Source organism: Hemibagrus wyckioides, linkage group LG15 (genome assembly GCF_019097595.1).
Source record: "Hemibagrus wyckioides isolate EC202008001 linkage group LG15, SWU_Hwy_1.0, whole genome shotgun sequence".
In the NCBI taxonomy this organism is placed as follows: Eukaryota; Metazoa; Chordata; class Actinopteri; order Siluriformes; family Bagridae; genus Hemibagrus; species Hemibagrus wyckioides.
Window position 1 is genome coordinate 4,689,005 of NC_080724.1, and position 12,535 is coordinate 4,701,539.

At 41.2% G+C, this 12,535-nt stretch overlaps 1 protein-coding gene across 1 annotated transcript; it reads left to right on the forward strand.

Moving 5' to 3' along the window:
- The first annotated feature begins 749 nt into the window (after positions 1–749).
- krt8 (keratin 8) lies at positions 750–5,478 on the forward strand. The gene is made up of 9 exons (XM_058409600.1): positions 750–1,246; positions 2,730–2,938; positions 3,506–3,566; positions 3,683–3,778; positions 3,880–4,044; positions 4,150–4,275; positions 4,380–4,600; positions 4,702–4,742; positions 4,838–5,478. The coding sequence occupies exons 1-9, from the start codon at positions 872–874 to the stop codon at positions 5,041–5,043; spliced, it is 1,500 nt and encodes a 499-aa protein (XP_058265583.1). The 5' UTR covers positions 750–871; the 3' UTR covers positions 5,044–5,478.
- The last annotated feature ends 7,057 nt before the right edge of the window (positions 5,479–12,535 follow it).

Below are 12,535 nucleotides of genomic sequence, written 5' to 3' on the forward strand. Positions count from 1 at the left end.
AGCTAGTTTCCATTAAGGGGGTAAAAACAATAAGCAGTTAAAATGTGTGCTGAAGATAATGCCAAAACAAAGGCACCGCTCTCAACACATTCATATGACATGTTGAAGAAATATGTTGTTGTATGATTTACAGTGCCAAGAGCTACAATGTTTTTTGTCTGTGAACAGGCTTGCAAAGGCATCGCATACCTTATTTGAATAGGCAAAAGGGTTTTAAGGCATTTGGAGGTGAGGTGATAATTTGAATATCCTAGGGCTGTAGAATATACAGCATTGCTGAGCAGTGTAGCGTCTTGTCCAGTATATCCTGTTCAACTTATATTTACTTGACCGTAAGCAATAGTTGTCTTTCTTTTTTCCTCTGTTTAGCTGTTGCTTTTTAAAATTTAAGATGTTTCATTTATTCTTCCAAAGAATGACATGTTTGAACAACTAAGTCATTTGATACGAGTTGCATCCTATTGCTTATGCCAAGTACCTGTCTTGCAACACAACTTTTTTTTTGTCACAGAAATTAATCTAAGAGTTTGACCAAAAACAAAAAGGATAGTAAAGAGGGTGGGACACTGGGTTAGGCAATACGCAGCTGAATGCCCAGGTAATGATTAGATGAAGAATGCAAGCAGAGGGTTGTTGAGTTTCAGCCCCACCTCCTCTCTATTTGACACCTAAGACCACTAGCCAATCAGAGCTATCCTCTAGCTCCTCCCCAGCTCTGTGCTACTATACTAAGAGGGCCAGAGTCGGCTATTCTGCCTCATCTGCTTGGGTTACTCCAGCACAGCAGACACGCTTAACTCTTGCCTTTCTCTCTTCCTTACTCTCACTCTCTCATTCTAAGCCACTTCAGGGCAGAAGATCTACAGGCACAATGTCAGTCAGGAAAACAAGCTACACTGTGAAGTCCACCTCCTCCGTGGCTGCACCTCGTAACTTCAGCAGTGTCTCCTATTCAGGCCCCAGCCTGGGCCGACAGAGCTACACAGCCCGCAGCTCCTATGGAGGACTCAGGAGTGGTTTGGGAAGTGGAAACTTCATCACTAGCTCCTCTGCCTATGGAGGTGGCATGGGTCTCGGTATGGGATTCAGCGGTGGTGCTGTGGCACCCATCACAGCAGTGACAGTCAACAAGAGCCTCCTGGCCCCTCTTAACCTGGAGATTGACCCTAACATCCAGTCCGTCCGCACACAGGAGAAAGAGCAGATCAAGTCCCTGAACAACCGCTTTGCTTCCTTCATAGATAAGGTGAGTGACTGCAGCGTTTCAATATCTCTCTGTCTTTTTGCCAAAAAAAATGAGTCAGGAATCAGGAATGTGTTGCAATATAAAGTGACTAGCAGATGGTCATGACTGAGAATAAAAAGTAAGAAAAAGTAACTGACTAAATTTAATGCCTGTTAGGAATTAATTGGTTATAAAAAACAAACAAACAAGAAAATAAGAGTAATTTCTCCTGTGGAAATACTGCAAAAAGTGATTCTCACTGAGAGGAAAAATGCTCTTGAAACTTGAGAAGTGACTAATTCATACAAAGCACGATGAATTCTTACTAAAAAAAAAAAACCCTTAGCAAAAAGTGACCGATTCACGCTAAGTGTAATGTATTGTGAGGAAAAAATATTGCAAAAAGTAACTGCTTCCTACTTTGATGTTCGTAGTAACTTCCTTGCCGCAGAGAAGAACTGTGGGGTTGGGTGGGGATTTGGGTGTGTCACTGGTCAGAATGAGAACGGCTTACCTTTGCATCAGCTAGCCATGGCGTCGTAGCTGAAAGTTAAAAACCAAAGTCAAAGAAACTATATTAGATGAATTATTACACCAATATTTTTTAATATAGTATTGGTCATGTGCATTATTTGTTCACAGTAATGTCATTACCATTTAATTTACATCTACAGCTGAGAACTTTTTGTGCTGTCAGACAAAAAGTCTATTGTCACCCGAACCTACAGGACCTGCTCTACAGTGTTAATATTTAATCAGCAGAGGTGGTGTCATGTTCTTACAAACACTGAACACATTACATAACAAGCCCTCTAGAGGCACTGATGACCAGAATTAATAATGGTCTAGATTAAACATAACATTATGAAACATTTCCTCCTCTTTTTCTATCTTAAAGCTTCAGTTGCACCAACAATTGGCGTCAGTGAAGACAAAGTGTTAACATAGTCCTAACATAAGTGAAAACATCATTTTCACATTAATGGACAGTCATGCACCGCTGTGAAAAACTCTAAGGCATATCTCAGCCTTAATCTCTTGGGTGTTCTTGTGTGGTGTCCAACTCTATACAAAGGTCTCCAACAAATAGCATATACCTCATAGTTTTTTCCATGTTCCTTTAACAACACCCCCCAAAAAACAGAGACAGGAAAATGGGGAGGTGGGCAAAGCTTTTGTGAACTCACCCACTCCCTCCTCTTGCTTTTCAATTAGGATGTGTGTCACAGTTTCCCTGTGGAAAAAAAAACACTGTTATCCTGCAAACAGTAACTCATTCCATATAACACTCAGCCAACAGGGTTCCCGTGATGCTCACATGGTGCCTCTTGGCATTTGGTTGTTTCTTGGTGCATTAAATGTCGGATTGGCCCAGACACTACAGCTCCATTCATTTACTGACTGTAACTGCGGTCTGGGCACAGCGCCCTTTGAAGTGTTGAATATGGTATTGATTTGTGCTCACTCTGAAACAATAACTCCTTTCTCCTTTCCCTCCATTCAGGTACGCTTCTTGGAGCAGCAGAACAAGATGCTGGAGACCAAATGGAGCCTCCTCCAGGAGCAGACCGTCACCCGTTCCAACATTGACGCCATGTTCGAGGCTTACATTGCCAACCTCCGCAGACAGCTTGACAGTCTGGGCAATGACAAAATGAAGCTGGAGGCTGACCTGCACAACATGCAAGGCCTGGTTGAGGACTTCAAGAATAAGTTAGTATTTGAGTTTTCTTCCACACGTCACTTTTGCTGGACTTTTTCCACTATTGGATTATGGTGAATGGATGGTGCCCAAGTTTTGTGAATGCGGGCTATTGTGGTGAAATTAAGTGTTCCAGTATAAAAAGGTTTCCATAGATTACGAAACCATGTGTCCAGCAACAAGGCAGAAAATGTAGTCTCAGCTCCTCATGATAGGAAAACATACTTTAACCTTAGGTTGAATCACTGTATGTCCTAAATAACTCTGGTATCAACTGTTACACCAAGGCAACTAAGCATAAAACAACCTCCCACCACTCCAGCAACTAAAAGCAAAATTTATGGGTTCATAAACTTTCTACATGGAGAGACGCTGTGTACAGAATGCTGACTTGAAACACAAGGCATGAGATCCAATACAACACTGCTTCCCTCTAGTGTTCACACATGTTATTGTTCTTAGGAAATAATCGTGTCATTTAGCTCTGGTCAATACATAGGGGAAAAAAATACAATAAAAAAAAAAAGTTATAAATTTGGAATGCCTTCTGATGTATTAATAATGTGCAATTTCTTCAGGTATGAAGATGAGATCAACAAGCGTACAGAGGCTGAGAACGACTTTGTCCTCATCAAAAAGGTCAGTGCAGATGGCTTTCTTACAACAATTTTACGTTATTAAATTACAATATTTCATCATTTGTCCTCTAACGGTAACATTACATTTGAATTACAATTTAAATGATTGTTTTCCAGGATGTGGACGAGGCTTATATGAATAAAGTCGAGCTGGAAGCCAAGCTGGAGAGCCTCTCAGATGAGATCAACTTCCTCCGGCAGATCTATGAAGAGGTAAACCTGCAAATGACATGTTTTCAATTTTTTTGTTTAAATAAAAAATTGCCATTTCATGGCGTAATCATTCATAATGTCCTACGTTTTCTCCTTTGTAGGAGATCCGTGAGCTTCAGTCTCAGATCAAGGACACCTCAGTGGTGGTGGAAATGGACAACAGCAGGAAGCTGGACATGGATGCCATTGTCGGTGAGGTCCGTGCTCAGTATGAGGACATTGCCAACCGCAGCCGTGCTGAAGCTGAGACATGGTACAAGACTAAGGTATGGTGTATTTATGTTGGCTTTAGATGTGTCGGCTAAAATTTAGGCTAAATAAGCTATTCAAGGAGCCAATCTCAACCGTTTCATCTTTCTTTCCTGCCATAGTTTGAGGAAATGCAGTCATCCGCAAACAGGTATGGAGATGACCTCCGATCAACCAAGACAGAGATTGCTGATCTGAACCGCATGATCCAGAGACTGCAGGCTGAGATTGATGCTGTGAAGGGCCAGGTAAGATTTCATAAAGCAAACTGGAAAAATGTTCTAGATGTCCACTGACATGCTAAACAGAGTGAGAGTTTATTACTCATAGTGACCTGACTTTTGTGCTTTAGCGTGCTAACCTGGAGAATCAGATAGCCGAGGCTGAGGAGCGTGGAGAGATGGCTGTGAGGGATGCAAAGGGACGTATCAAGGATCTGGAAGAAGCTCTGCAGAGAGCCAAGCAGGACATGGCACGCCAGATCAGAGAGTATCAGGACCTGATGAATGTCAAACTGGCCCTGGACATTGAGATCGCCACCTACAGGAAACTCCTGGAAGGAGAGGAGGACAGGTGAGTTTACTGTGAAGCCATTTCCCAGCGAGCTTGCTGTTTTTGACCTTATATGGTACTAGTTAAAAGAAACTAACACATCTGTCTTGCTTTATCTTCAGACTTGCCAGTGGAATCAAGACCAACATCTCCAAACAAAGCAGTAGGTTTTCAGTTTTCATCATTTTATTAGAATAAACCTGATTTATAATATACCGTACACTCTCATTCATATGTTTGTTTGTTTCATCCCTGTAGCAAGCTACAGCTCCTTCCCTATGGAGACCGCTGGCAGTGCCTACAGCAGCTACTCCAGTGGCTACTCTAGCGGTTACTCCACTGGTTACGGTGGTGGCTACGGTGACAGCAGCTCGACCCAGAGCAAGAAGAACATCGTCATCAAGATGATCGAAACCAAGGACGGCCGTGTCGTGTCTGAGTCTTCTGAAATCGTCCAAGATTGAGTGAAGAGTGCTTTTTCCATTTCTGCTGTTTAACCTTGTCTCCCCCCATTCCTCATCCTTCCGCTAAACCCGTAACATAGCTGTCTGAAGTAACTAGCTGCAGAAGAATACAGTCAGTCCTTAACTCTGACCAATGGGTTACATGGGACCAAGCAATCAAAGAACCATTTCACATTGTGCCTTAGAATTAGGATTCTGCATAGTGCACTAAAAAAAGAAATACTCATACACAAGCTGTACTGTCCTGCACAACATGTTCTCCAGTCTACATCTAGCAACTGGAGAATTCCAGATCTGCCACCAACATGAGCCACTCCTGTTACTGTACTCAATGCCCCGTAACAGTATTCAGGTCTGATTATGAAGGGTTCCTATTTGTGTTAAAGGCAATCATGTTTGTGGCAAATCCATGTTATGTGCCTGCTCTTTAGAAAATGTCTTCCCCAATGTATCCTGTCTGATGCAAAAGGAGAGTCCACAGAGTACCAAAAGGTGCTGTTTTTGCTACCAACAATAAAGTGTTTACTTAAAAAATTGACATCATGTCATTTTTTACTGGTTGTGATGTTTAGATCTGTTCAACTGCTGTTTTTCTAAAGCACATATCATCCTAAAGCCCAAAATATCTTGAAGACCAAATCACAAGAGCAATTTGAGTGTTCTTGTGAGGGGAAGTGGTCATGTGCCTGTGTGAAGTGTCATGGTCAACAAGAATGATGTGCTGAGGTGGCAGAGTGTTAAACTTTCACTGAATTTCACTGGAATTAGTCAACTAACATGATCATAATATTATAGTCGTCAAAAGAAACAATACAATGCACATTAGTCTTCATGTAATCAATATAGTACTCTATTTCCAAGATTTGCCTAAATCCCACAGAAAAACATAACAGTTATAAATGAATTCCCAGAAGTCTCAAATTATCCCATAAATCTGTCAACATTTACAATCCTACCACTAAAAGGAAACCACTGGGGCCAAGCAACCATATTATTAACAATTCTTTTTTCCACTGGTAACATTATGTATCTTGGCATTAACATTTCCTCCAATTTGTTAATCCTGTTCCACATAAATTTCACACATCTGTTAATAATAAATATCTGCAGTGATGGATAGACCTACCAATCACTCTAATGGGGGGAATAGCAACTATGAAAAATGTAAATATTGCCCAAAGTGATACCAATTTAGTTTCATTCTCTCAAAGCTCTCAGAAATTTTACATTTCTGGCATTCGGCAGACGCTCTTATCCAGAGCGATGTCCAAAAATGTGCTTTTAAAGTCTCTATCAATTAATATATTAACAATGGTCCAATAGGTTACAGACTTAGAATACCATTAGCCTAAAATCAAGGCGGTGTGTTTTATATACACTATATTGCCAAAAGTATTCGCTCACCCATCCAAATAATCAGAATTAGGTGTTCCAATCACTTCCATGGCCACAGGTGTATAAAATCAAGCACCTAGGCATGCAGACTGCTTTTACAAACATTTGTGAAAGAATGGGTCGCTCTCAGGAGCTCAGTGAATTCCAGCGTGGAACTGTGATAGGATGCCACCTGTGCAACAAATCCAGTCGTGAAATTTCCTCGCTCCTAAATATTCCACAGTCAACTGTCAGCTGTATTATAAGAACGTGGAAGTGTTTGGGAACGACAGCAACTCAGCCACGAAGTGGTAGGCCACGTAAACTGACGGAGCGGGGTCAGCGGATGCTGAGGCGCATAGTGCGAAGAGGTCGCCAACTTTCTGCAGAGTCAATCGCTACAGACCTCCAAACTTCATGTGGCCTTCAGATTAGCTCAAGAACAGTGCGCAGAGAGCTTCATGGAATGGGTTTCCATGGCCGAGCAGCTGCATCCAAGCCATACATCACCAAGTGCAATGCAAAGCGTCGGATGCAGTGGTGCAAAGCACGCCACCACTGGACTCTAGAGCAGTGGAGACACGTTCTCTGGAGTGACGAATCGCGCTTCTCCATCTGGCAATCTGATGGACGAGTCTGGGTTTGGCGGTTGCCAGGAGAACGGTACTTGTCTGACTGCATTGTGCCAAGTGTAAAGTTTGGTGGAGGGGGGATTATATTGTGGGGTTGTTTTTCAGGGGTTGGGCTCGGCCACTTAGTTCCAGTGGAAGGAACTCTTAATGCTTCAGCATTTTGGACAATTTCATGCACCCAACTTCGTGGAAACAGTTTGGAGATGACCCCTTCCTGTTCCAACCTGTTAGAGTGTCGATTGCAAGCCAGGCCAACTTGGCCCCTTAGTTCCAGTGAAAGGAACTCTGAATGCTTCAGCATACCAAGACATTTTGGACAATTCCATGCTCCCAACTTTGTGGGAACAGTTTGGAGCTGGCCCCTTCCTCTTCCAACATGACTGTGCACCAGTGACCAAAGCAAGGTCCATAAAGACATGGATGACAGAGTCTGGTGTGGATGAACTTGACTGGCCTGCACAGAGTCCTGACCTCAACCCGATAGAACACCTTTGGGATGAATTAGAGCGGAGACTGAGAGCCAGGCCTTCTCGTCCAACATCAGTGTGTGACCTCACAAATGCGCTTCTGGAAGAATGGTCAAAAACTCCCATAAACACACTCCTAAACCTTGTGGACAGCCTTCCCAGAAGAGTTGAAGCTGTTATAGCTGCAAAGGGTGGACCGACGTCATATTGAACCCTATGGATTAGGAATGGGATGTCACTTAAGTTCATATGCGAGTCAAGGCAGGTGAGCGAATACTTTTGGCAATATAGTGTATATATAAAATATATAACATATAACAATACATAAAAACAGGAAAAAAATAAGAGCTAGTATAAGTGCTTCAGGAAGAGGTAGGTCTTTAGACATCGTTTGAAGATAGTCAGTGACTTGGCTGTACGGACATCTAGGGGAAGTTCATTCCACCACCTTGGTGCCAGAACAGAGAAGAGTCTAGATGAATATCTACCTTTTGCCCTGAGAGATTGTGGGACCAGTTGAGCAGTGCTAGTGGACCTAAGGGAGTGAGGTGCAGTGCGAGGAGTAATAAGATCTTTGACGTAAGATGGTGCTGGTCCATTCTTGGCTTTGTAGGCAGGCATCATTGTTTTGAATCTGATGCATGCAGCTACTGGAAGCCAGTGGAGGGAACGCAGCAGTGGGGTGGTGTGGGAGAACTTAGGCAGGTTGAAAACAAGGCGTGAAGCTGCATTTTGGATCATTTGCAGTGGACGAATTGCATTCAGAGGAAGACCTGCCAGTAATGAGTTGTAGTAGTCCAGTCTCGAAATGACCAGAGACTGAACAAGCACTTGAGTAGTCTGTGTGGATAGGAATGGTCGAATCCTTCTGATGTTGTAAAATGTACTAAATGTAGAAACAATACCCAACAAACCAGCTGCAATTTATCACTAAATGGATTCAAACCAACCAAACAATCCCTGGTTAAAAACAGAACCTGCCATTTGTTAGTACAGCAATAAAACAGCACTCTTTAGAAATATAGTAATCTCCACAACTCTGTGGAAACAATTTAAAGTGAAAAATCACTCGCTCCATGTAAATACTGTACACACCTATGTGGCACAATATCAACTAGCATGTCGCACAATATCAACATATCAAAGAGCATGTACCATACCTGGTATATTTTTAGTGCTTTTATTTGAAATGGCAAAATTGCACGTTCTTCATTTTAAAGGCTAACAGTGAAGACACAGATGTTATTACTTTCTATGATCGCTGTACTCACGTGTCACACATGAATTGAAGAGGGTTTTGGCTGAAAGCGTGTATTGGCAATCACAAAATTCAAAAATCCTGGGTGGGAATAAAATTATATACATCATATTGTAAAAATACACCGATCAGCCATAACATTATGAGCACTGGCAGGTGAAGTGAATAATACTGATTATCTTCTCATCATGGTACTGTTAGTGGGTGGGATATATTAGGCAGTAAGTGAACATTTTGTTCTCAAAGTTGATGTGTTAGAAGCAGGAAAAATGGACAAGCGTAAAGATTTGAGCGAGTTTGTCGAAGGGCCATATTGTGATGGCTAGATGACTGGATCAGAGCATCTCCAAAACTGCAGTTCTTGTGGTGTGTTCCCGGTCTGCAGTGATCAGTATCTATCAAAAGTATCTTTTAAATCCTGTAAGTATCCTTTAAGTTACTAATATTTAAATGATTTGCCCCTAACATCTTGGTACCAGATACCACAGCATACCTTCAGGCATCTAGTGGAGTCCATGCCTCGATGGGTCATGGCTATTTTGACAGCAAAAGGGGGACCAACACAATATTAGGCAGGTGATCATAATGTTATGCCTGGTTGGTGTATAATCCCTGTTTAATTGTTACTAGATTTAAACATGTTATCTACTTTGCATAAAAGGTCAGATTTTTCCTCAAGTCTGATCGCTTGATCTAAAATAGGATCATTTACAACAAAAAAATGGACATACCCAATTACTAAATAATTCATGTGAATATTTCTGTGATTCTATTTTTTCACTCAGGTTGTATATGTATTCAAAATAATGCAAAATAGATGCATGTGCAAGTGCCCTCAGACTTTTAACCTCCACTGTATATATCTATATTTCACAAGATGCTCAGTTATTTGCATGTTGGAGCCACATGAGGGCAGCAACTCTCCCTGCAATGTGTTCCAGGTGTGAGAAATCACATTAGTCACATTAAACACTAAAGGCTCTTTATTTTATTCCATACAGCACCTCGTTATTCCATGGCTTTTGACCGAGCAACATCAATAGATTATTATCTTCTTTGTCTTCTTTTTCCTTTTCCTTCTTTCTTTCTTTCCTCCTTTCTTCCTGACTGTGGCATGATTGCTGGTGCCGGACTGTCTGGTTTAAGTATTTCCATAACTGCTGATCTCCTGGGATCTTCACACACAGCAGTCTCTATGTGTATTGGTGTGGGTGCAGTGTTTTTGTAGCACACTGTGGTCCATTAATACCAATCAATCACCACTTGAATGCCAGAGATTATTGGAGAGATTATTGGAGTATTGTTGTTGACCATGTGCATCATTTCATGGCATCTTCTAACCATCTTCTCATGGCTACTTCTAGCATGATAATACACCATGTCATAAAGCAATCTGGTTTCATGAACATGAGTGCTTTTCAGTGGTTTTCCCAGCCATCAGATCTAAATCCAATGGAACAACTTTGGGATGTGATGGAATGCAGCATGAAAGTGCACCTGAAAAATCTGTAGGAATTGTGTAATGCAATCATGTTAACATGGAACAGAGTCTCAAAGGAAGGGTTTCAATATTTTGGGAAAATCTGAGGTTGTTCCTAATAAAGAGCTCAGTGAGTGTGCATTGGTGGTTCATTGGCTAAGGCTCTGGGTTGTTGATCAGAGGACAGAGCCTCAGCACCACCGAGCTCCACTGTTAGGCAATTGAGCAAGGCCTTTAACCCTCCCTGCTCCAGTGGTGCTGTATCGTAGCTGCCCCTGCACTCTGACCCCAACTTCCTGAGCTGGGATATGTGAAGAAAAGACTTCCACTATGCTGTAATGTATGTGTGGTGATAATAAAGGCTTCTTCTATAGCCTAACTATATTAGTATGAGAGAAACATATGGAGAATTAAAAAAAAAATAATAATAATAATAAAAGCAGGGTAAAGTTAGTGGATACTGAGGGCAGATTCTGAACCTGGGCCTTAACATTACCCTAATAATGCTTCTCTAGTTGCAAACACAAGTAGCAGACCGCTAGGGGGCTCCCTGCAAAATCTTACCATCAACATTGCCCAAAAAGAATTATTATTATTATTATTATTACTATTATTATTATTATTATTATTATTATTATTATTATTATTATTATTATTATTATTATTATTATTTATTATTTTATTTTTCCCCCCTTTTTGTACCCATAAGTATATTTTTTTAATCCTATGTGTTTCAAGTAAACATATTCTTACGATCTAATAACTCATCTTATTGTTTGTCCAGAACATTTATCAGAAAATGCCTATGTAACCTTTTCAAGCTGCAAAAAAGATCAAACATCTACAGGGCAGTCCTGTAGGCTGTCACATAAAGGTGTGTGATATATGGCAAAATGACTGGAGCTAGCCTGATGCTATCTTTAGAAAGCTATAAGTCAAAACTATGCAAATAACTAGTTCTCAAACATATGTCAACTTCCTGGCTACGCTGGGGTGTGGTGCTGCTAGATTTTGTGCTAGATAGGGCTAGAAAGTTTGTTTTTCTTTGGCCTAGATTTAAGGTTTTTACAGTTTCTACTTTTTTTTTCTCCTCGACATAGTGGACTGTCCCCTTTAACTTGACGGCGTGGTCCAGGAATATGGATTTTCCAAATATCCCCATGTGTTTTTCTTTTAATTTATTTTTGGTCCAGCTATAAGCTTGTTTTAGAAGCCTTTATTTGTCACACATACACTACCAGTCAAAAGTTTGGACACACCTTCTAATTCAGTGTGTTTTGTTTAGAGATTTATTTTCTACATTCTAGAACAATACTGGAGATTTCAAAACTATGAAATAACACACATGGACTTAAGTAATCCATATGTAACGACAACAAAAAACAGTCAGTTGTTATTTTAAGACACGAAGGTCAGGTGTTCTGGAATAGTTCTTGCAAGAACAGTATTGTCAAGTGCATTTGCAAAACCCATCAAGCACCATGATGAAACTGGCTCACATGAAGACCATGCCAGGAAAGCAAGACCAAAACTTACCTCTGCTGCAGAGGAGAAGTTCATTTAGAGTTACCAGCCTCAGAAATCACCAATTAACAGCACCTCAGATTAGAGCCGTTATGAAGGCTTTACAGAGCATCAGTAGCAGACATATCTCAATATCAACTGTTCAAAGGACATTATTGTGGATTTCGGCCGCCTTTAGCATTGTTTTACAGTGTAGAAAGAAATAAACATCAGGAAAGACCATGGAATTAGAAGGTGTGTCCAAACTTTTGACTGGTAGTGTACATTACTGCACAGTGAAATTCTGTCTTCACATATCCCATCCCTGGGGGTTGGGGTCAGAGCACAGGGTCAGCCATGATGCAGCACCCCTGGAGCAGGGTGGGTTGGGGGCCTTGCAGCAGCAGCTTGGTGGTACTGGGGCTTGAACCCTGATCTTCTGTTCAAGGACCCAGAGCCTTAACCACTTGAGCTACCACCACCCCTGTTTATCATTCTAAACATAGTAATTATATAAATTTTTAATTTCAGAATTAGACTTGGCTTGAGTAGAGCAAACTAACAAGGTAGAAAGGGTGTGAGCTTCAAAATCTGCTGTGAAAATAACATTTTCAACCTACTGCTCAACCTACTGAAGGCTAACATTGACTTCAGGCTAAGGTTTACTACTGTACACGTTGAACTTTGGCTTCTTAATGTAAATTTAACAGATGATGGAATTGATTTCTAATCAGCTATGATGGACTGATGTCCAGTGTGTCCTGGGAATGCATCCAGA